The following is a 26,864-nucleotide window of genomic DNA, read 5'->3' on the forward strand; positions in this document are numbered from 1 at the left end:
TTTAGTTTCCGTTATTGTGTTGTCGATTACTGTTGTTTGATAACACTGACGAGGGGCAAAGTGGTTGTATAACATATTAAATCTTTATTAAATTCAATTTGCAGCTGCTAAAATACAAGCAAATACAGATTCAGCCATCAATAACCTGGGAAAATAAAACATCTGTAAAATACAATGGGTACTGTATTATCAGCACATCTGGAAAGATTTGAACATGATTTATCACCACACGTGAAATGTAACAGAACAGAAGCATTGTACAAGAGTTTATTTAGATTTATTTTCCGTTTAGATTGTCATGCTCATGGTTGTTGCTCCATCAGAGGTGGACGGTCGACTTTGACCCTGACTTCCGATGAACGGCAGACAAACCAGGCCGCAGCCAAGTTGACGCAGTAACCGATTTAACTCTTTTCGAAACTGCACCCCAACGAAGGCATAAAGGAAGGGGTTCAGGCAACAGTGGGAGAAACCCAGACCCTTGGTCACCTCGTGGGCGGCTTTCAGCGCGATATAAGGTTGACAGCTTTCATAGTAGATGACCTCCAGGTCTACCAGAGTTTCTATCAGTAAGGTGATGTTATATGGGAGCCAGCAGAAGCAAAAGACAAGAGTGATAACTATAGCCAGTCGTATGGCTCCTTGCTTTGCTTGGCTTTTCTGACTCTTGCACAAAGTAACCACCACTGCTGTGTAGCAGTAGCTCATGACAGTCAGAGGTAGGAAGAAGGAAACATGATCAAAGACTCTGGCGGTCAAAACCCAGTTGTGTCCATGGATATCGTGATGATAATAGAAACAGGAGAGGCTGGAGGTGTTAGTGTCGTCCTTTCTCACAGTGAGAAACACAACATTTGGTACTGATAAACCCAGACAGACAAGCCACAGTGAAATGCAAGTTACATGCACTGCTCTCGGACGCCGATTTCGCATACTGGGAATGGCATGAACGATTGCCAAGTACCGATCAAACCCAATGCAAGCTAGAAGGAAACTCCCACAGAGGAGATTGAGATGTTTCATCAGGCCCACCAGCTTGCAGAGGAACTCCCCGAACACCCAACCAGTGACGAGGTCGACCACATCGAAAGGAAACGTTAAGAGGAGCATGAGGTCCGCCAGGGCGAGGTGAAGTAGGTAGATCTCAGTGATGCGCAGTAAGCGCCAACGTCTCAGGAGGACCGTGATCATCAGGCCGTTCCCCACCACACCCAGCAGGAAGATCAGGCTGTACAACACCGGCTGGAACGCAGCACCGAGGGTCTGCAGGCCCTGCTCTTCTTCCTCACAGGTGTAGTCTACGAAGCCGGAGAAGTTATGATAAACGTAGTCTGTGTCATTGTCATTTTCTCCAAGGTCCTGCTTTAAAATGAGGGAGAGGGAGGGTGTTAGTTTTAATGATCTCATCACACAGATAATTACTTTGTGTGCTGTGGGTTAATTACACAATTTGATTGATATTGGCTAAATTCTAATAAGTAGTTTTGATAACGAAATAAAAAAATATGCTTACTTTAAACGGTAGACAAACATGCTTTAAATAGTTTTTGTCTTTGCAGTGATCATAGTCAAATTGTTCAGGAAACACTGAATAGGCCAGATTTTTTTCACTTCCCCTTTCACAGTAACCACGAGAGAAAATGCAACAAAACATCCTATTTTGGCTGCATATTAATTAATTAATTAATTAATTAATACTTATGACTTTGTTTTCCATAGAAGTAACATTTGCAGTCTTGTGCTATTTTCTAAAATAAATAAAATCATAATCATAATTAATATTATGTCAGATGGAGATTAAACCTTCAACTTGATAAATGAAGAATGAGATGATGCAAAAAAAAATTGTTTTAGTTACTTGAAGGTCTAAACAATTTTAAACTACATTTTTCCATACGTGACAAAGGTGTAAAAAAACACCCAAAACCTATATGTTAAATTGAATGCACCCTCATAAACTTAATTGCATTCCAATGTAATGTAATAAAATAATGAACTTTTTCCACCTGTATTGCCATGCGACTTCTAGATAAACGAATGCTTTAGAATAAGACAAATCAGTGAATATGATATTAAGATATATTTGTAAAACAGTTTATCATCTTTTAAGAGAACAAAATAAAAATGTACATTCCGATAAGCACATTTTTACATTTTAAAACCTTATGAATTAATTAGAATTGAATTACAGTTGCAGTTGGTGCATGTCAAATAATATGTAGCACGTAAAGTTGATGACTGCTTCATTTTAACGATATCAGACATTTTAAACAACATTTTAATCATGTAATGTCTTCTACAATAAGGAAATGTATACATTGGATTCACATTGTAATCGATATATATATATATATATATATATCATTAGAGATAAGAACATTTAAAAATACTGTATTACCCTTCTCTCCTCTCAGGACAAACCTACAGTATATATGTATTACATCGAATTTCATCTCACTTATTTCCCTGGAGAGTTGACAGGAAAGAAGCTGAACACATCTGTTGATGTGCGTTTATTCTTCTACGCTTCAGTAATTCAAGCCAGTTGTTTGTGGGGTTTGTTCCTCAGCTTTGTGACAATTAAAAGAAGAAGCTTCCTTTAGCTCGTTACCTAAAAAAAAAACTTTTGCTTTACCAGACCCGAGGCTGACTTTGACACTCGTCCTTTTATGTTTTGGGGAATCCAAACAATGAACATGCACACATGCTGTGTTTGAATATCCAAATTTTAATCTACAGCAGATGTGACAATTCCCCCAAAAAAAAAAATCCTTATAGCTCTAGAGAAACGTACCATTAATTTGATCAATTATTAGTCGTGTCTTACCGTGAAATCTGTAAAAGTCATTGTCACTGCCATGTCGATAAATCTTGGTCACTGGAATGTTTATCTCTCGCTGCCGTAGTGAAATGGGCTGAACTTCCTGTTAATGCTGGTTCTTATGTATTTCTTCTCTGGGGGTTTAGCGAGGGGCAACATCCCGGGCCGAGCGATGAGGCCAATACGGAAGTGCAAAGAGCTGCAGTTCACTGGGTGGCCACTCGAGGCTGGCTCCAAGAAGGAGTCCATTCCCATTGACTCCCATGTTAAAAAGCTTTTAACATGGGACTTTAGAGCAGAATTAAACATGTTTACAGCCTGGTTCAAAAAACGGTTTTAGTCTCAATCACTTAGTTCTTCCTCCGTGACAACTCTGAGGGGGGTGACTTTTTTTCTAACTCACTCGTTTAAATTATATAGAGGTTTGATATTATGAATAAGTATCACTTGATGGACAGGAGAGTCTGTGGAGAGGTTTCACTCACATATCGGATGAATAACACGGTTTGATGTTCGGCTTGTTCCCCGGACGGAGAACTTAAAGACGTCTGCGCTCCCGTTTCTGTGGTAAGTACAGTTTATTTTATTTTACATTGTTTTTACATCGTTAATCTTAGGCAGACTTTACTGAATTATTGTGTTAAATAAGTGGACATGCAGAATAATGTATTTTTTTGTCACATAAATAAATTATAGGAAGTGTAACTTTACTAGAATAGACATTCACATAGAGAACCTGAGGCTGATGTCCACCACCTATTTCCTAAGCTGAAATGATTATGATCTGATGAACTTTGAAGTAATAACTTTTTTACCATGTAAAAGTCTGTTAAGGAGTTAACCTGGCACATGTATGACTTTATGTATCTGTGTATTTGTGTTGAATGTTCCTCTGGGTGACTCAGACAGCCTGCACCTGTGGATGTCCAACATGAGACACAACTGGAATCCAACCAGACTGAACACTGAGTCATCACTTCAACACTGACTCCAGGTACAGACTTGTTTTCATAACTTACAAACAATCAAAGCAAAGTATTGCACATAATACATAATGCATTAAATTATAAATGCAATACTATTAATGTGGAAGAACTCCATACTGTACATTCATTGTCTTGGTAGTGCACTGTTTAATCCAAAACCATATTCAAATACATAGTTGAATATCCACAGAAAATAAGGATACAAACTTTGTTCATAAGCAACACTTCCTCTACAATAATGCCATACTTTTATGTTTCCTGTCATTTTATTAGGGACAGACGAGCCTGAAGGACACAGCTGTGCTGACCGTGTTCTGTCTCTTATGGCAAAGAAGAAAAATAAAACACTGGGTTTTTATCTAAAGTGTATCAAATCAGAAAGTAAAAGATAAACATTGTTCTGATAAGTGTTCATTTTTTTAACCAACCATAATGAATATAGAAATTAACTCTATTATCCATGACACTTAGCAATGACTGCTACTCTAACAGTTGCAGGCCATCTTTAGTTAAGGGAGGAAAACATGAAGTGTTGTGCAGATGAAGCTGGTGCAGGTCGTCCTCATGTTGACCAGCCTGAAGCTGCCGATCTCCACCATGTTGCTGCTGCCACAGTGGAGGCTGAGGACATCAGGTGCTGCAGTGCTTCATCTAATGAAAAGAAGAAACTCACTATAAAAGGATGTTTTATGTTGTGTATGTTCCAGCAAAGACTGGTTCTTACAGTTTATTCTGTGTTCAGCAGGTGGAAGCTCCACAGATTTCAGACAGAACCGATGTACTGGGCTCTGGGTTTGTACCCTCATGGTTAAATGCACATATTGTAAGTCGCTTTGGATAAAGCATCAGCTAAATGAAATGTACTGAAAGAAATAAAACATTGTACGAATAGATAAAATGTCTTTCTACCTCATCTGTAATATTCAAGGTGATAATCTCCCACAGAGCTGTTGATAACAGTCCACATCAAGTCTCTCCACTTCTCTCAGTGTGAAAACATAATTATATAATAAATATGAGAACCAACAGTGGTGTGTGGAGATTATAATCATATCTAAACTGTCTAATTCACTGTAAATTCCATAACAGGCTAAATAAACAAGGTGGCAATAGTAATGGTGGTTATACCAGCCTGTATCACAACATTTGTGAAACATAGTTACTATCACATGCAACTTACACATGTAGCGTATTCATATTAACTTATTAACTTATTAAAATTAAAATCAAGTCACAACCAAACACGACTGTAGTAGTGTAGTTAATTTGCTTCAATCTGTTCATTACACGTGTTAAATAAACGGTACCTTTTATAACAATTACATATTAAAAACCACTTGAGGCATGTAAGCAAATGATTATGATAATAGATAAAGCAATAGGTTTTGTTGTTGTGTAGTTTCAAGGTTACTTACCTCTAGTGAGTTCGTGTTAAAGATCGCGACCATCCTGAAGCAACAACACCGCAGCGCTGGCTTCAGCCGGTTAGCATGTAGCCTAGCTCCTTAGCCTGAGCTAACCAGGTAACGTTGAGCTCTGCGGGGCGTGGCTCAGCTGTCAGTCTTCACTGCGCCTCCTCTTTGCCCATTTATTGGTTAGCCAGGAACTAGGAGGAGTCAGCACCGGCAAGATGGCGCCGGGTGAACGCCTACTACTAGCCTAATTTTCACTCTTCATAAACCAACGGGTGACGTCACGGACCCTACGTCCATTATATATACAGTCTATGGTGTGTACACACACATCAAAGAGAACTAAGCAGCTAGTCTGACATCATAGCACCAGGCTTTAGCACCAAGTTCTCTTTGGTGTGTGTGTTCCCTTTGGTGTGTGTGTTCCCTTTGGTGTGTGCTATAATCTCATCTCTGATATCTCCTTTGTCCTAGTTGTCAGTGTATGGTAGGGGTAGTACACGGAGAACAGAGAGAGCACTTCCGACAGGAATAGTACGATTTTTAAAAACTAAGCCAATAAGAGAAGTATTGAAAAACAATATCAGAAACATGAAGATGGACATCGACAGCATTCTGCCCATTGTGATCCCTTTTCCAAGGCATGACATCAGAACAATGGAATCTTTAAAAAGGCAAACCTGATGTGGCCACAATGACCATAGGAGAGAAACTGCTGGAAATTGTCATTTTGATGACACAATCCATCCTAAAGGATCTTGAGAGCACAGCTGTGCCTGTGTCTGAGAAGAGTGTGATTTGCTCTTTGGGCAACACACTTCCTCAGGTTTTTGCTCAGGCTCTTGACGTTCCAGATGAAATCAATCTTGTAAGTTCAGAGAATTTGACCCAGTTGACTGCTAAAGAGATTGCAGAGTGTGTCAACTCTGTCCTTTCCATGGGTGTGGACAGTGTGAAGGCAACTACTCCTCGTGTCACACCTCCAAAAAGACTACAAGGTATGATTCAACAGGCCGGCAAAATGATCAAGGGACTCATGAGGAATCTGAAACGTATGTGTGCACCTTCTAAGAGCAAAAGAAGGTCTACCAACTGGTCAATGAAGATGACAGTCAGTCATCATCCTCATCCCAGAAGACAATCTCAGAAGACAGGGAAAGTCTTCTGTCTGCAACATCCACAACTGTCCAGGAGATCATTAAGGAGGAGGTCTCTCAATACACAGAATCTACTAACGATGAAATATCCGACTATGATTATGATCAGTTGGAATCTGGCTCCACTCTGGAGATTAAGAATGTTGCAGATGACGTTGCTGAGGTGATTGTGGATGAAATCATGTCGCAAAACAAAGATGATCCAGAAACAGCCCAGAGCACACCCTCTCTGAAGAAAGTGTCTGAAAGGATTAGGACAATCGCTGCAAAGCAGTTTGCCCAAGCGTCCATTTGTCGTATTGTGGGCAGACTGAATAACAAGTACTTTGACAGCCTTTACAACCCGGCCTTTGACAAGGTTTTGGGTAGGCAGTCAATGCAATCTGTTACGAGTGATATTGACGCTCTGCTTCCAACAGCAGTTGGTGAGATACAGCAGGGGCAGAATGGGTCTCAATGGATGGATGATATTTTCAGTGGTGAAACCCTCGAGTTAACCAACGAGCTGAATAATATCCTAAACAATCACATAGATAGGATGAGATTTAAGATGACCTCACGACCAAAAGCCTCACAACCACGGTGCACAAGCATAACGGTTTGTCCGCCACGTGCTATAATATCAGCTGACATCCTTGCCATTGTGTGGTGTTTCCTTGGAGTAATGAGGTGGTGGCTTCACACACAGTCAGAAACTCTCACTTCCACGGTGATAACACATAGTTTAGAAAAAGCAGTGTCAGAGGGCCCGATCGGTGGGGCCAGTCTGCCTTCAGCACCTGGTAACGGGTCTGGCTCAGAAAGCAAGGTGACCACTCCTGAATTCAGTGAAGAATACAGAGAAGAGCAAGAACCAACAGTGGAAGGAAGGAAATTACCCATCAGGATAATTGTTCTGAAGCTGGTTTCGAGGATCTTTGCTAAAGCAAAGTTGTCGAACACTCTCAGATCACCAAACACCATCATCGAGCGTCTACTCGAAAACATATGGGTCGAAATCAAGGATGAAGATTTTGAGATCACCCCAAAAATGATGAAACAACTTGACAAAGCCGTTTTCAAAAAAATCTGCAAAAAGTGGCACGGGGTTGTAAGTGTGCTGTTAGAATTGGAAATGGAAGACCCAACACTGGACAAATATATTGTCTCTGTCGTCAAAGATCTGCTTGTGACACCACCATCAAGATCCAGCGCCATCAGCAGGTTCTTCTCCAGACTGTGCAACGCCTTCTCCAAACCTTTTTAATCAAGAATCTTGTTACCAGATTACCAGAATGAAAGTGTGTAACTTGGATAAGTTTTAGTCTTTAGTCCCCCACAGATTCCCATTTCCATTTTAATTGTCGTTGCCTGCGACATTTGAAGGCTTTTGAACAAAGATTTTCAGCAAAGTGACTCTTTCTCCACAGCAGATGTTAAAAAATGAATGTGTGTTTTTGATTGCCCAAAGGCAGCTCCTTGCCGAGTCCTTGCAGAGTGATCACAGTACAGTTCCTCCGGCTGCAGCAATAAAATCTGTACCCTAATGACAAATTATGAGAGGACTTTGTAGTGGAAAATTCAACTGACCAGTGTCTAAGGTATTGGAAATCCCCCTGACCAGGTGTCTAACTGCTGTGATACTGTCTACCTGACAGGATGGAACCCTTATTTGGTGGTGTCTCACTGCTATGACCTTGATCAACAGGGTGCATGCCCTTATATGGTGATGTTTTTCTTCCAACTGCTACAGCGGACGGACAGACACAGATGATCTCATGTCTTTCATGTCTTTTTTCATATTATGTTTTATGAAACGCCTCTTTGTATAAGTTCTGGCTTTTGTGAACTTGCGGCCAGTTCCATTTTGAGCACCCGTGCTTGTTGTGTAACCTCTGCAGAGTTTACTATTATAAAGACTCAAAGGCAACTCCAGTCTGAGAATTTCATTATTTCAAATCTCAAGATGAATTTCCATCACAAATTTGGCGTCACGAACAGGATCCCTTGAAAGATCGTCTGGACCGAGAAGTCTTCGGTGGCTGATCACCCAGGAGAGAAAATCTTCTGCCTCTACCTCCAACAGTTAAGAGAAGAGGCCGAAATAACTTGGGTTCGGACCTTCTTCACAGGGATCCAAAGACCTCTCTTTGGTCATCTTATATCTGGTGAGATGTTGAAATTCTGATTTTCATGACTGTTTAGATGATTTCTCAAATACAAAATCAAACATAAGAAATAATACATTTAAAGGGTTTTATTTGAGCAGGTTGTATTAGTCATTCTCTCTGGATTATTGTGGATTAATGGTGTTAATCTGACTCGTCCTTGTGGCAATCATCCTTGTTGAAGGCTTTTTCCTGTTTTGCCGGAGAAAGAAACAAGGATTCGTGGAGACGTCCACGTCTTAAATTGAGTGTTCAAGGGAAATTGTAGATGTACACGATTTCATACACTTAATTGATAAGGATGGGTAACAAGGGAAGTCAGGGACTTCAGAACCCAGAAAGTCCAAATGGTGGGCTTTATGGTTGCAAGAGTGAGGACGGGAAAGTGTGACATTTTTCTTCCAGTGTGGTCCAGAGTCTTTGCTTTTCCTCATAACGGGTCATTTATTGTCGAAAAATTAAACTTTTAAGAGAGAAACTCCTCGAGAAAGAGGAAGAATAAAAAAATTTAAAAAGAATTCCAGCCCTCACATCTCGCTCTCCAAGTCCCATGATGACCAGTGGCAAGACTTAGGCCCATTTGTCAGATCATGCCAGGCTGCCGTTGATTGGCAACCCACAACCACGCCTGACGTAATGTATTCACCCAGTCTGAGTGCATTTGATCTAAAATGTCTCCAACCTTCTGTTCTCCAGCCACACGCTCATTTGTTGTGTTCACTGAAAATCACCTTCATTCTTATGCAATGTTGTCCAGCCCTCTGATGTTTCTCCTTTACTTTCAGATCTGCCTGAAACACTGTGGGCAAAGGACAAATAGGATGTGGGCCTCATCAGAAACTGTGATCCAGTCAAAATCACTCCAAAATCTGATTATAGGCCATGTAAACAACAATATCCACTCAGACAGAATGCAGTGGAGGGGATACGTCCTGTTTTTGAATCATTTTTGCAGGCTGGTGTAATTGTCCCCTGCCCTGATTCAGCGGTCCGCACTCCACTGTTCCCAGTTAAGAAGATCAGAGACAAAGGTCAACCTACTGAGTGGCGGTTTGTGCAGGATCTGAAGGCTGTGAATGATGCCGTAATTTCTCGATCGCCTATTGTTCCCAACCCATACACGCTGCTTTCCCAAATTCCCCCTAATGCAGCGTGGTTTTCGGTTGTAGACTTATCCAATGCTTTTTTTTGTGTGTTCCTGTCCACAGGGACAGCCAGTACTGGTTAGCTTTTAATTTTGAAAACAAGGCCTACACGTTCACATGCCTATGTCAAGGCTACTGTGAATCTCCATCATTATACAATCAGGCTCTCAGGAACAGTCTTGAACCCCTCATCCTCACTCCGGGTTCAGTTCTCTTGCAGTATGTTGATGATCTACTAGTTGCCAGTCCCACACAGGAGCAATGTGAAACAGATACGATCACTTTGCTGACACATCTGGTTCATGAGGGCCATAAAGTCAGCCTCAGCAAACTACAGTTTGTACAACAAACTGTCACGTTTCTGGGTCATGTCGTCACCAAAGATGGCAAATCCCTGTCTGATAAGAGATCAGAAGCTATTGTTAACATACCTAAACCCTTGACGAAGAAACAACTCATGTCATTCATCGTGAAGCTTCATTCCTGACTTTGCTCTTCTTGAAGCCCCTTAGGTGCTCTGTACCATGGCAAATCACTCACTCCTCACGAACGTGTGGTTTGGACTCCAGAGGCAGACGAGGCATTTGTCACACTGAAGAAGACGCTGCAGCAATCTCCCACTCTTGCTCTCCCTAACCCTGACAAACCTTTTGTTCAGGCTGTGGATGAGAGAGACCGCTGCATGACTTCCGTCTTCCTTCAGTCTCATGGTGACAAATATCGCCCTGTCGCCTACTTCTCCGCCGAACTTGATCCGGTGGCAGCTGGCCTTCCACGTTGTTTGCGTGCAGTGGCCGCCTGTGAAAAGCTGTCCTTGCCTCACGAGACATAGTAGGTTACTCTGACTTGACACTCCTTGTTCCTCATGCTGTGTCTCTCATTCTTACAGAACAGAAGACCTCACATCTTTCTGCTGCTCGCTGGTTGAGGTATCACACTGTTCTTCTTGACATGCCCAACATCACAGTGAAACGCTGTTCAACTTTGAACCCAGCCACGCTTCTTCCGCTTCCGGATGACGGGGAAGAACACAACTGTGTGGCTGAACTTCAAGTCCAGTGTTCCCCACGACCTGACCTCTCTGACAAACCTCTTTCTAACTCTGACTTGATTCTGTATGTCGATGGGTCCGCCTCACGTGACCCTGTCTCTGGTACTAACTGTGTTGGTTTTTCTGTTTGTTCAGATAACGAAGTGCTCCTCTCGAGTTCTCTTCCTCATCACCTCTCAGCCCAGGCAGTAGAGCTCATCGCACTCACGGAAGCATGCAAATTGGCTACTGGTAAAACACTCACAGTCTACACTGACTCCAGATATGCGTTCGGTGTAACTCATGATTTTGGCGCCCTTTGGCAACACAGAAACTTCCTCACATCTTCTGGTAAAAAGATAGCACACCACGGTCTCATCACAGATCTTCTGTCTGCCATTTTGCATTGTTAAGAGACATTATTCCACGATGGGGAATTCCTAGCAGAATTTCCAGAGACAACGGCAGACACGTAAACGAAGCTGTCAAACAACTCGGTTCTCATCTAACTATGGATGTGCGAACACACTGTGCATATCATCCAGCCAGTGGTGGAACTGTGGAATGAGAGAACGGCACACTCAAAACTAAACTTGCAAAGTGCTGTGAAGGTACAGGTCTTGCATCGACAAAAGTCCTGCCTCTGGTGCTGATGTACATGAGGATGAGAAAACGAACCCCACATTGGTGTGGATCCTCCGTCTTCTCCGCTTCCATCCACAGACTTGTGTGATCATGATATGTTGTCCTGTTGCTCTAACCTGACTTCTTCTCTTTCAGACATCAGGAAACAGGTGGCAAGGGCCCTACCAGGTACTGCTCACAACCCACACAGCAGTGAAAGTTGCTGAAAGAGCCACCTGGATCCACGCCAGCCACTGCAAATGAGTACCAGCTCCATCTGACCAGCTGACGCCTTCAACTCAAAGCACACACACTGATACTTCCACAGGTTGAGAAGCACCGAGAGTGTTGTATGATTAACCACACGAGCGTTCTGCCACAACACAGAAGAAATCTGCCTGACAACTGAGACCATGGACAGGCCATGGCATCCATTTCGACATCCAGGGTTGTGTGGCCTGAGAGGCTCGCTATACGTGTTATCCATGATCTCCTCTACTATTATTTTGCACATTATTCTGTCTAGACGCACTCCTATAAAAGTCTCTGATGATCTAACGAACTCCTCTTTTCCTACGGTGTCCTCTCAGAACCATCCAGCACATGCAAATTTGACTAGACACAAGATAAAGTGATTCAGGTCCCCTAGATCCGTAACTTATTCCCCATCCCTCCCTACCTGGACACTGACAGCACAGATGGTTCTGATGACGATACTCAATTTTAGGTTTTTTATGTTATTTTCTCCCCCCAGCTTGCTTATGTGTTTTCTTAATGATTTCACTAGACAAAAACAGCTACTGCAATTATCCTTTCAACTTCATATTTTATGATGCTTTAATTTGAATCTCTGTGAATTTTTAAGGTTGATGTGAGTTACTTTATGAAGTTTGTACATACTTAATCAATTTTTACTTCCTAGCAAGAATTTAAAAAGTTTTTACTGCATATTTTCAACCTTAGATATACTGTATGTTGACATTTAACGTTTTATTACATTTTAATATAAGTTACTTTTGCCAATCAATACAGTATGTTAAATTTTGATAATGGTTAATGAGATGATGATGTTGTTTGACCTGATTTCCTTCCATTTTCATTTTAAATGCTTGCTCAATTACAGGAAAATAACTTTTTCTTTCCCAAAAACAGCAGCGGCTACCTTTTGCACCTCCCCACCATGCATCGATGTTCTAGAACCTCTCCATGGTGGATGTGTCCTGTACGTACGCAAAGTGCGTGGGTTGAAGACTCTTCGATATTCTTCTATGATTATGATGTTGATTATGATGTTTCTTGATTATTTTTCGTTAGTGATCATATTTTTATTGATCAAAGGGGGAAGTGTAGTGGAAAATTCAACTGACCAGTGTCTACCCCTGACCAGTGTCTCACTGCTGTGATACTGTCTACCTGACAGGATGGAACCCTTATGGTGGTGTCTCACTGCTATGACCTTGATCAACAGGGTGCATGCCCTTATATGGTGATGTTTTTCTTCCAACTGCTACAGTGGACGGACAGACACAGATGATCTCATGTCTTTCATGTCTTTTTTCATTTTATGTTTTATGAAATGCCTCTTTGTATAAGTTCTGGCTTTTGTGAACTTGCGGCCAGTTCCATTTTGAGCACCCGTGCTTGTTGTGTAACCTCTGCAGAGTTTACTATTATAAAGACTCAAAGGCAACTCCAGTCTGAGAATTTCATTATTTCAAATCTCAAGATGAATTTCCATCACAACTTTTAAAGGGGTGAAGAAGAAATGTAAAGTAAAACCCTCCAGCTTGTCTTACTGTGAACATGCGTGGTTTTGACAGATGTTATAATGATGATGCAGTTTGCACATGTTCTGGTGTTTACTGCGGCCGTTGAATGTTGAATAAAGTTTAACAACGATAGTTTCAGTCATTTTATGTACTTTTTAAAAAAAGTACACATCAAGAACCATAATACGAGTACAAGTAACTTCACAATATTCTAGCTTTCATATACAAGAGACAATTATACTGAACTGGTCAGGTTTATTTTTGTTATTTCTGATGACAATCACCTTACAAATCACATTTGAATACAACATCCAGGCATGTTGACCAGAGGGTTTAATTATCTACAGTCGCTAGTTGGTTAGATGGGAAATAAGATAAGATTAGATCAACTTTATTGAAACAGCAGTGCAAAAAAAGTGCAAGGGTAAACTGTATAAAGATGAAATAAGCATACAAAAATAATAAATACAGTAATAATATGCAATACAGACTCATTCTATACAGGCCGCCTATGTATTTGTGCAAAATGTCCCTTAAAGACACTGAAGTTTGAGCAAAAGATATGAGAAATAAGCTATATAGGTATATGGACACATGTTACTTCTGTAATTGTATCTACACAAATACAACCTAAGCTTTTTAAATGATATGTATGTACAAGAGACGGGGGATGGGGGGCTTGAAATAATAGAAATCAGGATCAGAAATACTTTATTGATCACCAGGGAAATTGGGTTTTGCGTTACAGTTGCACCAACAAAGAATGGAAATGTATACAGACCTAACATTATAATAAAAACATATATATAAAGCATAAATTGTGTCGTAATAATTAATTTCAAAAAATTTGAAGGAGCTCCTGTTCTACTTTAATGAAAATGATAAGAATAATAGACTTTATTTATATAGCAGCTTTCAAAACACAGTAACAGGGTGCTTTGTAAATTAAAAAAATTAATATTGAAGGCAAACAATAGGAAACTAGCAAAGAGAAAAGATAAAATAAAACATTACAAGTAAAAATCTGATCTAAAAGAGCACCTGTGAATATGCGTCTTTCGTGTGGATTTAAAAGAGGAAATAAGGACTTTTAGGGAGGAAGCATCGCGTTGAATCCACTTATAAACTCTTCTGATGTTTTTATTTAAATAGATTATTTTCACATTCGCGAGTCGGCAGCGTTGATTTGAAATGAAATCAGCTGATCGTGTGCACGGGGGGCGGATTCAAATACGGGTGGAAGCCATCTTGATCCGGCTGGTGGACGTGAGTTTCTCGCAGTCGGCTCCAAATCGATGTCACTTTTCTCTCCCGCGAACAGAACTCGTGTCGAATCTGAAGGTAAAACTGGTGAATTAGTGTCGGTTCAGCAGCGGGGGGTCGACCCGCTCCTGTAGCCGGGGTCACCTTCCACGAGTACCGGGGAACTGCCGGCTGCTGAGCCATCCACCGTCGTTAGCCAGCTTGTTAGCATGCTAGCAGGACCTAGCACCGGGGGGGCAGCCACGGAGTGACCCGTGTTAATTGGTGGTTTCGTATTTAATCCCCATTTTAAAAAAAAAGTTAACATTTGAACGTGTTGCATCTGTGACTGTCGGCGGATGTTTCTGGAAAAAGACACGCGGATTCAAATGCGTTGAAGCGGCTGTCGCGGCGTCCGTTGACGGGAACGACCGTGTAGCCGCGATGCTAACGCTAGCAGTCGTGTGCTAGCCTGTCAGATGTCGGCGGCTAGCAGAGGGGGTATCCTCGGCGGTGGTTGTCCTCTGGTTATTCGGGTTAAATTCACACGACGTGTCGCCGGTTGGCTCCACGTTCGGGTGTCCGGGCTTTACACTCCCCCTGCGACACAGGCCGAGGTGGTCGCGCAGCTAACGGCGGCTGTGCTGCGTAGTGTCCGCGTATCTGCGCCGTTGGAACATTATGCTAGCAAAGGTGAAGCTAACCGCTACCTCCGTAGTTAGGCCGGTGTTAGCCGCGGGGCAGCTACGTGTTGACCCGACAGGTGTCACCCCACCTTCTCCTCCCCCCTTTCATTTTGTATCAAGTGTCCGTGTTTCTGCTGCTTCATTAACCAACTGTCTCTCTCCCTCCTCCTGTTCCCAGGGTTGGTAGAAGCGGAGTAAGGACGCGGCGGCTCGGGGGGGAAGCTGAATCGGATGTGGCTAGCTGAGCAGTCGGCTAACGTTTGACAGATAGTTGAGTCCTCCTGGTGTTTTTCCCCATCTATGCTAAACTCTTATCTTCTAAAAGGAACCGATGCCCCGGGGGGTCCTCTCAACAACTGGAGGGAGGATCGTGGTTCTTGACTCTCGGTGACAGACACACAAACAAACATCACTGAGGAAACCTGCTGAGACCGAAGATTTTTGGACACTTTAACCAGTACAGATAATAATCACAAGTCTCAAGAGAGGACGGACACATCTTTGAGTTTTCCTGCGGGGTCCCAGGGGAGCGGACTCGCCAATCCAGAGACTGCTTGAAGAGGTTTTTCGTTTGCTACTGGAGCAGAAAACGGCAAACATGAGCACGGCCAGGACGGAGAACCCGATGATTCTGGGCTTGTCGAACCAGAACGGGCAGCTCAGGGGCTCGGTGAAACCGGCTGGAGCCCCGGGCGGAGGTGGAGGAGGCCCCCAGCTGCAGCAGCTGCAGCTAAACCAGGTGAAAGGCACAATCAACAATGGCAGCTCCCAGTCGGCCCCGACGACAAACGCTGTCATCAAGTAAGTTATCTGATACTGGACGTCCATGATTGTGTTGTCAATACTTGTCTCTACTTTTTTGTTCATGAGAACTTTCCCCCCCCTTCCTCCACCCCCACAGGCCTGGAGATGACTGGAAGAAGAATTTGAAATTGCCCCCAAGAGACACGAGGATGAAAACTTCGGTAGGTACAAGACGCACTTCCTGTCATCGATCTGGAGTCCGTTCAGTTTGGAAGTTGAAGTTGCAGCTTTGTGTTTCTGCAGATCTCTCCGCCACGTCAAATCAATTTCAATGTACTGTTATCATAAACAATGATTTTGTGTTTTTATTTTGCAAAGAATCTGTGGCAATATCAATGCATTAAGTATTCTCCTAAAAACTAAATGCTTGCTCAAGGCTTTATTATGATTATGGTTGCTTGACTATTGGTGTGTGATTATTTTAATTAAGCACATACTGGCAGCACAGTAAGAATAGTGCCACTGCTGTTTCTCATTCAGTAATTAACATTTTCACTTTTTTTTTGCAATGGTCAGATTGGTGTCAACATTGCTTCGACTCAATGTATAAGAGAAACTTGCAACTCTTATATTCAATTTAGATATTTTAGTTTTCAGAAAAGTGCTATTTCTATATTCGTTGTGCAGCTGTTGGCTTCTAATTGTGGATTAGTTTGAAGAAAAGCCTTTAATATAGTGGAATTGTTGACACTTTTTAAAAATAACTTTCTCCCCTTTCATTTTACAGGCAAGTTATCCATTTTAAATCCTATGATCCAAATGTTGATTAATCCACTTTCTTTTCTTCCGACTGTTACAGGATGTGACTGCAACAAAAGGTAACGAGTTTGAAGATTACTGCCTCAAGAGGGAGCTGCTCATGGGAATCTTCGAGATGGGCTGGGAAAAGCCATCTCCAATTCAGGTAGACCCAGACACAACTCAGTTTGTATCCCCTCTGACAGCTCAATGAGAATTAACTTATTAATAAACTAGATTAATAAACTACCTTCTACTTTGGTTTATAACCAACTTTGTAATGCAAAACTAACGGTGTTGGCTGTATTTTCAGGCTCATGACAAATGATCTAATGTTGAACAAAGCTTGTGAACATGGTAAACATGAAACCTGCTGAAAATAGCAGCATCATCATCGAGCATTTTTCACGCGCTAACATTAGCTTCAAGGCCAAAGCACAGCCTCAATTACATTTGCTTTGCCGATGATGGTCGTGGGAAATACTTTCATCCTGTCACTCTACATTTTATTTACGTGACCACACCTCTGCATGGAATCTTACAACGTGCTTTGTTAGGGCAGACATAATGTGTAGGTGCCAAAGAATGTACTGAGTGTACTCTGTGTTGTTGTGTATTAATGTTATAACAACTTTGTTTTTGTACAGGAGGAAAGCATTCCCATTGCACTGTCAGGAAGGGATATTTTGGCCAGAGCCAAGAATGGCACAGGGAAGAGTGGAGCCTACCTCATTCCCTTACTTGAACGCATTGACCTGAAGAGGGACCACATACAAGGTGAGAGCGCAGAGACTTTCTGCCACAGTTTACTCTCTGTAAAGGTCAGAGACATTCAACTTGATTCTCAACTAATTTCGATCAGTCTGTCAAAGAGAAACAGATCAGAAGTGACCAAACCTAGCTGCTGGTCATTCACAGCCTTTTTGGGACACATCAGTAGGGTTGCAAAATTCCGGGAATATTCAAAGTTGGAAACTTTCCATGGGAATTAACGGGAATAAACTGGAAATTTTGTGGGTAATTTATACTAACTGTATTTACCTTGTCATATACAGACATAAATATAAACATTTTGTTTTGTCATAAGCTGATTTGAGCCCTGAGGAAACTTTGGGCACTTGACTATATGCTTCTGCATCTTTGTGGCATTCTTAACATAGGTCTTTGCACAGTATTTGCAAATGTCCACAGCCTTTCCTTCTACATTGGCTGGGGTGAAATGTCTCCACACATGAGATAGTGCACGTAGCATTGTTCTGTAGAATAAGATGAGAAAAAAGCTTGTAAAAAACACCAATGCAATGCCAGGGATATAAATAGTTAGCTAAACAATTGGAATCGTCTTTAAAAATATTTTACAATTGATGGATAAATGAATAGAAATAGGCTAGATGAACAATCCTCAATCAGCATGCTAATATATTTTCCCCAGTAATATCATCAAAACTTCCCTGACTAGTCCTTGGGCTAATGCAGTAGTGTGGCCTCAATAGCCCTGCTGTAGTGTGCAGGATACTGGGAAGTATCTGTGCATGTGATGGAAGAATGCACTGCGCATGGTTGAAATTCAACGTGCAGCGTGTGCTGCATTCCATACATCTTTAAAATAGAGTTTTGAATGACGTTTTTATTGCTCAGCGTTTAATTTGCGGTAATTTTTTTTTTTTCAAAATTCCCCAAATTCCCGAGCTTAACTTCCCATGGAAAGTTTCCGGAAATTTACCGGAAATTTTCCGCCCCTTTGCAACCCTACACATCAGTCATGCTGGGTTTTTGGTTCAGTTCACAGCTGACACTTAAATAATTGTAATCTTGCAAAAATGCCAAATTTCCCAGTTTCCTGCCTCAAATTTCAGTATTTGCAATTTTTATTTTGCCTTCTGTTGTAGCAGACTGAACTGAGCTTTAAAATGGACTACAATGAAAGTAATTGTTAGTTGTAGAACCATTTGTATGGTTAATTGAACATAAATGACCGTTCTGTTTGTAGTGCATGTAAAACCTAATTAGAGGCACAACACTAAGCAAAGCTCCATCTGTAGGATTGCATTTGAACCCTCAGTTTAGTTTTTACATCCTAATTGTTGTTGTCTAGATTGTTTTTTAATGGTTTGGGAAAGGTTTGTTCGTGTGGTTAAATTCAGAATAAGTTGGCTCACGTTTTAATAAATGTGTGATTGTGTCTCTTGTTGTTTCAGCTGTGGTCATAGTGCCCACCAGAGAACTGGCTCTGCAAGTCAGCCAAATATGTATCCAGGTCAGCAAACGTATGGGCGGAGTGAAGGTGATGGCAACCACAGGTGGAACCAACTTGCGCGACGACATTTTGAGACTCGATGAAACAGGTAAACAGGATTCCGCCTAATGTTGAGATACGTCTGTTAATTTCTACATTGAATATTGATTAAAGACAAATATTAACACTGAATGTGTCTGCATTTCTTTATTGGTATATAATAGTCACTGCCAATCTCTTCTCTTCAATAGAAATATTTTTCTTGCTTACTGCCAAAGGTTTTTTTTCTCCGGGCTCTGTACTGTGGGCACAGGATTAAGGTCCTACACATGCATACATGTTTGTTTTTAAATAATATCTCTGGTGGTTGTACAGCTACAGTTTTATTAGCCAAGTTTTTGTGATGTTTTAAGTATGGCAGCCAATAAATACACATGCTCTGGCAGAATTGATATTAATAATACTTGGTGTACTGTTGTCAGTTATCGCCAATACGATACAGGATCCTTGACATTCGTAATGCTACACTGAAAATAATACTGTCGTTCTGTTATTCAAACCCTGTCTTTATTATTTTTTTACAGTACATGTGATCATTGCGACTCCCGGGAGGATTTTAGACCTCATCAAGAAAGGAGTGGCCAAAGTCAATCAAGTGCAGATGATAGTTCTGGATGAAGTGAGTTAAATGGTTTATTGTTTTTTTTTTTCTTCTGTTTGACCTGTATTGCTTTCTTCTGATTTTTAAAAATGTAACTTGGAGACAACTTTAACTCAATAATATTCCTCTCCCCTCGTGTCCCTCTGCTCAACAGGCTGACAAACTCTTGTCTCAGGACTTTATGGCCATGATGGAGGAGATTCTGGGCTTCCTGTCCAAACAGAGGCAGATTCTTCTTTATTCTGCAACCTTCCCTCTCAGTGTGCAGAAGTTTATGGTACATTGTCTTATTTTTATTATGGCACAAGTCATAGTTTTCCCAATAGTGGATGAGAAAACCTTCCTTTCTAACCAGACCACAACAACTCTTGTTTTTTTTTTGTATGTTGTAGAATGCCTACTTGCAGAAACCTTATGAGATCAACCTAATGGAGGAGCTGACACTGAAGGGTGTGACTCAGTATTACGCTTATGTAACTGAAAGGCAAAAAGTCCACTGCCTTAACACCTTGTTCTCCAGGGTAAGTTGCTTTTGTGTTTTATTAAACTAACTCGGCTGTGTCACTGTAAAACCAAGCAAACTCAGAGCATGGGTGACATGTTCTAAGATTATAGTAAGTATGTAGTAAGTAAAGTATATAATTATTTATCATTCTTATACTTGCAACACAGCTAAAAACCTCAGTTAAATCAAGGATTTGCTCCTATTCTTTTTTCCAGCTCCAGATCAACCAGTCTATAATCTTCTGCAACTCCTCTCAGAGAGTGGAGCTCCTTGCCAAGAAGATCTCCCAGCTCGGTTATTCATGTTTCTACATTCATGCCAAGATGCGACAGGTCAGCTCCCAGCACCGCCTCTGAAATACTTGTTTACCAGCTTCAGGCCAAAATACTCAGGTGGCGATGGAAGTTAGAACAGCAGCTACTATTACTGTCAATGTTCGTCCCTGAGATGCATCACGTAGATGTCTGTGTGTGTGCACGGCTACCGTTCGCACCAGTACTCTATTTCTGTCGTGCTGCTGCCACTGTTTTTGTTTTTCTCCTAATGAGAAACGGCCATGTTGACCCCTGAGTTATTGAACATGTGCAAACATCAGCTTTTGGACTGTCCTGTGCTCTTTGACATCAATTACAGATTGCATAGAAGTCAAATGTATTCATCTTACAGCTTCGTCTTGCAGAATATAAGATTTTAAACAATTAAAATGGAGCCACACATGAGCAGTACTGTGCAGTTCCCCTTCATATGAGGTTTAAATTACATGGTGTTTATTTTTGGCTCTTTTCATACCTGGCACTAACATATGTTTGAACTTGTGATGCAATCTTAAGTGGACAGATCAAAGTACGTCAGTTTTACACATGGAACTGTTTATACAATATCTCAACATGTGTCCAGAGTTCCCACTTCCTCACATTTTATGCAAATATTGGTGCAAGGAGTTGTTTGTAAAGTGCAAATACATTGTTGTTTTTACTCAGTGCATTTTGAGACATCTGTTGTTAATGTGCGTGACAGATGGGGGGGAGAGCGAGAGCAGGCACAGAGAGGGCGAGGGAATCAATGTGCTATAAACAGCTCTACAGTGAAATTAAATTGAAATCATTCCAACTGGTAAAAACAATAATAATCAATTTGTTGCTGTGAATGTTTTCATCGTGGCGAGCTGCCAGAAAAGAGTGTGTGGGAATCGCTGAGGTGTGTGTGTGTGTGTGTGGAAGTGTTTTTGGTTGATTATCAGTTGAGGGGGAGGTGGCCCAGTTCATCTAACTGTTACCTTAATCTAGAATCTTAATTCCCAATGCTGTATATTTGTCGTCAGATCACCTGAGACAGATGTTTATGAGTAGTATGAACAGGGCCTTAATGTGATGAGGAAGCGGATTCAAAAGTTAAATCTGGTTCTCTAAATCCACATTCTCCTCTCCGCTCTCCAGGAGCACCGCAACCGTGTGTTCCACGACTTCAGAAACGGCCTGTGTCGGAATCTTGTCTGCACTGGTAAGTGGTAGCTCTGCATTGATGTTCACAAACTGAATCGTTTCACACTCGAGAATAGGGCTGGGTGATTGTGACTTCAAATCAATATCACGATTATTTCAAACCTTTACCGCGATTATTTTTAGACACTCCTGCATGTGTCATTTATTAAGTTATTAATCTATGTAGTTGGATCATGAATCCAGATCCTTCCCGTCACTTTGACCCTGATGTCCTGGCTTTGTGCTTCACGTTAAGTCTTGTGTTGTGTGTGTGAACTAAAATTTGTCTGCTAAACTTTAGAGCGACTCAAACGAACCCAAACGTAACAGGCGCAGCTCATTGGTTGCAAAAAATGGAAATACTCATTAAAGCGTTTACGTACCCACATGAACAAAACACATGGTCACCTTGCTTGGAGTGTTTTTATGGCCTTGGTTTTGTTTTACTTCCATTGTGATTGTTAGCGTTTCCTAGGAAGTAAAACCAAAGTGGGACTCGGCCTCTGTATAGTTGTGACGATACGTTTCCCTGTCGCCTCTTTGGTTGGTTAATTCACTCCACGGGTTTTTCCACTCTTATCAGTCATGGTGGTGGCAACAGACTTGTGTTAACATCTTTTTATTTTCAGTTTGTAGTGACTTATGTGGGTTGTGATGAATTGCTGCTTATTTCATATGAAAATGTTCCTGCTTGTCAGTAATATTTTGGATAAGATGTATGGTATGTGGATGCAGGTTTTGATTTCTGGGTTTGTTTCCTTTAGACCTCTTCACAAGAGGAATTGACATTCAAGCTGTGAATGTTGTGATCAATTTTGACTTTCCCAAGCTGGGAGAAACGTACCTTCATCGCATTGGTAGATCTGGTAAGAGTCCATACTGGTCTATATTTCTTTTGTTTGAAGAATTATTCATCAGCAATTTATTATAATACAACAATGTCACCATCCAGGCCGCTTTGGACACTTGGGTCTCGCCATCAACCTCATCACTTACGATGATCGCTTCAACCTGAAAGGGATCGAGGAGCAGCTCGGAACAGAGATCAAGCCCATCCCTGGCATCATCGACAAGAGCTTATACGTGGCAGAGTACCACAGCGAGAGTGGCGAAGAAGTCAAGCCATGAGCCAGTGAGTACACACACTCGCACACACTGACTGAATTCACACAAGTACATTTAGATAATGTCGGGGTGATCAGACTAAAACTAGACTACACAGTGTTATCATTTCACTTGTTAGTGGATGTGCCTGATCTTAGATCTTCATGTTTATTTGCTGATACTATATCTGACGGCAAACATGTATGTTGAAATAAAGGGTGTAGCTTGTTTAATTTTAGATATTTATATCAATAGTTTAAATTTGTACACAAATGAATTGACATGATCAATTCAGGCATTTTCCCAGAGTCACTGTTGGATTTCTGGAAACCTCAGTTGCACACAGTCGTTCAGTGATATTGACGTAGTCTTTGGCCGAGTACAGATAAAGGTTTCAGAGCTCAAACCCCACAGAAGAGTTGTTTATTATTAAGTCATCATTTTCAATACATGTGCGACTGAAGTGCTTGTTTGTGGGCGCTCGTAAAGAAGAGCAACACCCGACGAGCTGAGGTGGACGAAACTGAAGAGGGTGTCGGTGTTTGTTTGGGTTTATTTTTCAGTAGTTGTAGAGTATCATGTAATCTATAAAGATAAAAGTGGTGGAGAGACTGATTTCACTTTGCCGTAGTGTAAAGTAACACGTGCATTCATCTACACTTAAAATAGACTAGACGAGGGGTTGTTGCAGCGGTCGTTCAGGCAGACACAGATTACATAACTTCCCTGCTGGCCACACAGTTTCTGGTTTAATTATTAATCCTGAGTTTATTACCTTGGGCAAAAATGTCCACACCTTCATCCACAGCTTACTATGCCTAATTGTTAATTGTTTCTTCAAGGCCAAAGTATATTCTAACTGAATTTTACTCTTCTCTCTCTCTTTCCAGATCAGTCCATCCCCCCTTCCCCTGCATACCTTTTTCACCCCCCAGCCAACCCCACGCCCCATCTTGGAGTGTTTTTTTTTTTTCATTCTTTTTATGTACAGTTTTTGTCTGTCTTCCTTTTTGGATGCCACCATAAGGAATGTGTATTTTGCTGGAAGCCTTTCAGAGGAACTCATTTGCCTTTTCGTAGGGCGTAAGTGCTGCACCCACCACATCTGAAGACGTGAGCAGCGCGGAGGAAAGCACGGGACAAAGTTGAAAATATATCGATGCACATCGTGAAGATTCATATCCACCACAAAGCCAGCACCGACAGACCCCCCCTCCCCCCTCTAAAAAACCGACTCCCTCCCATTCTCCACTTTTAATTTAGGAAGTTTTAAACAATTTGTATCAAGTGCCTTAACAAGCAGTTCAAGTCGTTCTAAAGTAATAACTCTTCATAGTCCTCCATCTTGCTCACTTCATACCACACTTCGCCCAATTGACAAGTCGTCACACTAATGTCTGACCACACAGATGAAAGCGTCAAATGTTTTTTCGTTGGTTCATCCGTTTGCAAGGAATGGAAAAACTTCTGAGGGGAGCCTGGTCTGAATGGTCTCTCTGTTGGCTTGGCTGCACTTGAGTCTGGCTGATAAATGAGGACAAACTTGGATTTTCCATGGACAGAGATGCTGGATTTTTTCCAAGAGACAGCCAGACTGTCCAGTTGCTTGTGAAGGAGCTTGTGCTCCTAAAAGACCCGGACCCTTTCCTCCGTCTTCAGTATCAGAACACTAAAAATGAACAAGCAGCCTCTTAACACCATGAGACACGAGGATTCCTGTTTTCGGTGGAGTTTAATCGGAGGGAACGCCCTTTTTCTTTTCTCTTCTTGTCCTGTGTTTCACCTCCCTATGGATGGCCATACTTAATTCTGCAAGACGTGCAGTAGACGTGGGGTGCAACACACACCTTTTGTATATACCTTCATTTTAAGATTGTTTTAAACAAGTTCAAAAGGCTGGCTGACGAGCTGCAAAGCTTCTTTTCTGTTTCTCCCCTTACTTCTCCTCTTGTTAGCACTGGAGACTTTCCTTAACTGCCAGTTTGTTTGATCTGCAATATTGGCCTGTGACTTTATTTATAATTTTAAAAAATTGCAGAATTTATTAGAATCTAAAACATTTAAATGACCCGTGTGCGCGCGAAATGTTTTCGGAGGCAGAGTTCATCACTGATAATCTTTTTAGCCCCTCCAAATGTAATGGCTAGTGCAATCCCTCAAAGCTGCACTTATACTAACGATGGTTTCAAACTGTTGCCCTCATTCTCCTGCTACCAGTGTTGACAAGTGCTTGGTCTAGGCAGATGACTTTGTGTGAAGCCTGTGCATTTGAGTAATGAAATCTTTTGTTGTCACCAGCCTTAACTTGTGAAAGTGACGAGACGCACTTGAAGATCTCCAGTTACAGTGAGTCTCGTTGGAAAGAGAAAATATTATTCTATCATGTAGTCGTACTACTCGCTGCAGTGCAGCTGAATTGGCAGAGAATTCGTTTTCTGGAGGAGGTGTTAGCTGTTACGTTGATCTGTGCTCTGTAAGCACAGCTGCAGTACTTAACAAATGTCGGGTAGGATGCTGTGGTTTTATCCCCCCTTTATTATTTGTTTTTATTTTATTTTCGGGAACAATGTCTGCCCAATGCATCAAAATGAACTATCGGGCCCTAAGATGTAGCAGGAATTCGTTCTCTGTGCATTGCAGGTTTAGCTGGCGTTCGCTAAAAAAAGACCAGCTAACAAAAGATGCTTTTCTAGAAACCGACCTGAGCAGGTTGAGCTGCACTTAAACGCACAGAAATGGGTTCAGGCAATAACACTGACGTCACTGCTTTTTGTACACATGATGCCCAAAGCAGAGAGAAGTGTATGTTGGTGCAGAAGATGTAAAAAGAAATGGAGGGGTAACGGGCACGAAGGATTACAAATGCCCTATTCGTCAGACTGCTTGTTTAAAGAGGAGAAAAAAAACATGGGCGCCTCAATTTATGGCTTATTTTCCTGCCCTCTTTTTTGCTTTGATGTTTTGGGTTCACGTTTTTTTGCATTTTCATGCAACAGAACAACCTCAGTTTGCGTTAAAATCTTCCGACCGTTCGTTCGTCGGAAGCTTTTCTTGCAAAGTGAGATTCCCCTTAATGATGGTGAGATGCTCTCTCGACCGGTCCAATCAATGAGAAGTGTTATTGCACGTTCAATTCAAGCTCTTTTTTAAAAAGGATAACAAGTGTGATAATGTTGATTAGTTTAAGATTTACCCTTTTATTTCTCATTGGTTAGGACTGTGATCCTTGTTCGCTCAATTCTCTTCTTGTCCCCAAGATACTTGAACATCTAATTTGGCTGTTTAGAATTTTTTTTTTTTTTTGGTGGGTGGGTGTGGGGGGGTCTGTTTCTTTAAAAAAACAAAAATCCAAATTAATGAAGGCATTAGTTGAGTGAACAGGGATCTAATTTTGCAGGCACTTGGCAGCTGTCTGTTTGTTGTCAACCCACTGGTAGTAAACGCCCCAGCGGCTGCTTTCGAAGCAGCAGAGCAACAATCCCTCGCCACCTTTTGACGAGACGCCGCTTTACTGCCGCGGGCTGACATCGCTGCCTTAAAGACTGAGACAGGAGCATCTTGCCCTGGATCGGGTGACTAATTGGAAAGTTTGTGTAACCAAAAATTGTCTCATTCTTTAAGGTAATATTTCTTTTTTTTTAAATTGCGGGGTGGTTAAATTCGTGCACTCGCTGCCCTGATGCAGCCGTCGGTCCTCCCTCTGCACATTCTACGGAAAACGCAGCTCGCTGCGTACAAATTGAAAACTCTAATCTGTGGAGGAGGATCTGAGAGGAGTCCCTCTGGGGGGGGGCTTCTCTCAAAACGGATTGCATCAGTAAAAAACATGGGGAGGGAGGAGCCTCTGGTGCTTCACAAAAAAACAACTCAATGGAACGATCCAAAGTTAAGACAATGGGTATAAAAATGTTTTGAAGAAAAAAAAAAAGTTGCCCTTAGATTTGGATTCTTTTTGTTTGTTTTTCCAAGGAAATGTTCAAGTGGAGTTCACCTTATTTCAAAAAAAGTATCCAAATTTAAGTGAAGAGTTTAAAGCCTGAGTTCATTTTTTTATTTTTATTATTTGTTGGAAATTTGGTCATTTACGTAATTGGCAGATTTATTTTTTCAGTGGAGCTAATTTTATGGTGGACTTCAGTTCAGAGGATGTCGTGAAAATCATCGGGCACGTTTAGTTGAAAAATAAAAGCTCACTGAAATTTATCATGTGTCGTGTTTTTCTTTGTCTTTGCTGCTGAAGTGTTGATTTTTCTCTCTTCTGATCATGAACTGTGACCCGGAGGCTCGTATCAGATCTGCTCTCAGATCAGTCTCAC

At 41.5% G+C, this 26,864-nt stretch overlaps 2 protein-coding genes across 4 annotated transcripts; one reads left to right on the forward strand and one right to left on the reverse strand.

Annotated features, from left to right (window-relative positions):
- Nucleotides 1-64: 64 nt before the first annotated feature.
- On the reverse strand, nucleotides 65-3,011 carry LOC118105928 (C-X-C chemokine receptor type 5). 2 transcript variants are annotated; one of them, XM_035153979.1, is made up of 2 exons: nucleotides 2,828-3,011; nucleotides 65-1,359 (listed from the first exon to the last, which is right to left on the reverse strand). In XM_035153979.1, exons 1-2 carry the CDS (start codon nucleotides 2,858-2,860, stop codon nucleotides 289-291), a joined length of 1,104 nt encoding a protein of 367 aa, XP_035009870.1. In that variant the 5' UTR covers nucleotides 2,861-3,011; the 3' UTR covers nucleotides 65-288. The 2 variants fall into 2 exon arrangements, with proteins under 2 accessions (XP_035009870.1, XP_035009869.1); XM_035153978.1 differs by having other exon boundaries at nucleotides 65-1,362.
- An 11,249-nt stretch (nucleotides 3,012-14,260) lies between these two features.
- On the forward strand, nucleotides 14,261-26,751 carry ddx6 (DEAD (Asp-Glu-Ala-Asp) box helicase 6). Of its 2 annotated transcripts, none has more exons than XM_035153776.2 (14): nucleotides 14,261-14,357; nucleotides 15,198-15,820; nucleotides 15,921-15,984; nucleotides 16,623-16,727; nucleotides 17,209-17,338; nucleotides 18,760-18,906; nucleotides 19,382-19,476; nucleotides 19,613-19,735; nucleotides 19,851-19,979; nucleotides 20,179-20,295; nucleotides 21,400-21,463; nucleotides 22,209-22,310; nucleotides 22,397-22,576; nucleotides 23,439-26,751. In XM_035153776.2, the coding sequence occupies exons 2-13, from the start codon at nucleotides 15,618-15,620 to the stop codon at nucleotides 22,570-22,572; spliced, it is 1,455 nt and encodes a 484-aa protein (XP_035009667.1). In that variant the 5' UTR covers nucleotides 14,261-14,357; nucleotides 15,198-15,617; the 3' UTR covers nucleotides 22,573-22,576; nucleotides 23,439-26,751. The 2 variants fall into 2 exon arrangements, with proteins under 2 accessions (XP_035009667.1, XP_035009666.1); XM_035153775.2 differs by having other exon boundaries at nucleotides 14,307-14,432.
- Nucleotides 26,752-26,864: the final 113 nt, after the last annotated feature.

This window comes from Hippoglossus stenolepis, chromosome 4 (assembly GCF_022539355.2).
Source record: "Hippoglossus stenolepis isolate QCI-W04-F060 chromosome 4, HSTE1.2, whole genome shotgun sequence".
Taxonomy (NCBI): domain Eukaryota; kingdom Metazoa; phylum Chordata; class Actinopteri; order Pleuronectiformes; family Pleuronectidae; genus Hippoglossus; species Hippoglossus stenolepis.

Excerpts from the sequence above, each read along its gene's own strand:
- LOC118105928 (XM_035153978.1), bottom strand. The coding sequence starts at position 2,860 with ATGGCAGTGACAATGACTTTTACAGATTTCACG. Across the intron at positions 1,363-2,827 it reads TGACTTTTACAGATTTCACG|CAGGACCTTGGAGAAAATGA; the intron begins GTAAGACACGAC and ends CTCATTTTAAAG.
- ddx6 (XM_035153776.2), top strand. The coding sequence starts at position 15,618 with ATGAGCACGGCCAGGACGGAGAACCCGATGATTCTGGGCTTGTCGAAC. Across the intron at positions 19,477-19,612 it reads AGATGATAGTTCTGGATGAA|GCTGACAAACTCTTGTCTCA; the intron begins GTGAGTTAAATG and ends TCTGCTCAACAG. Across the intron at positions 22,311-22,396 it reads TCATCGCATTGGTAGATCTG|GCCGCTTTGGACACTTGGGT; the intron begins GTAAGAGTCCAT and ends GTCACCATCCAG.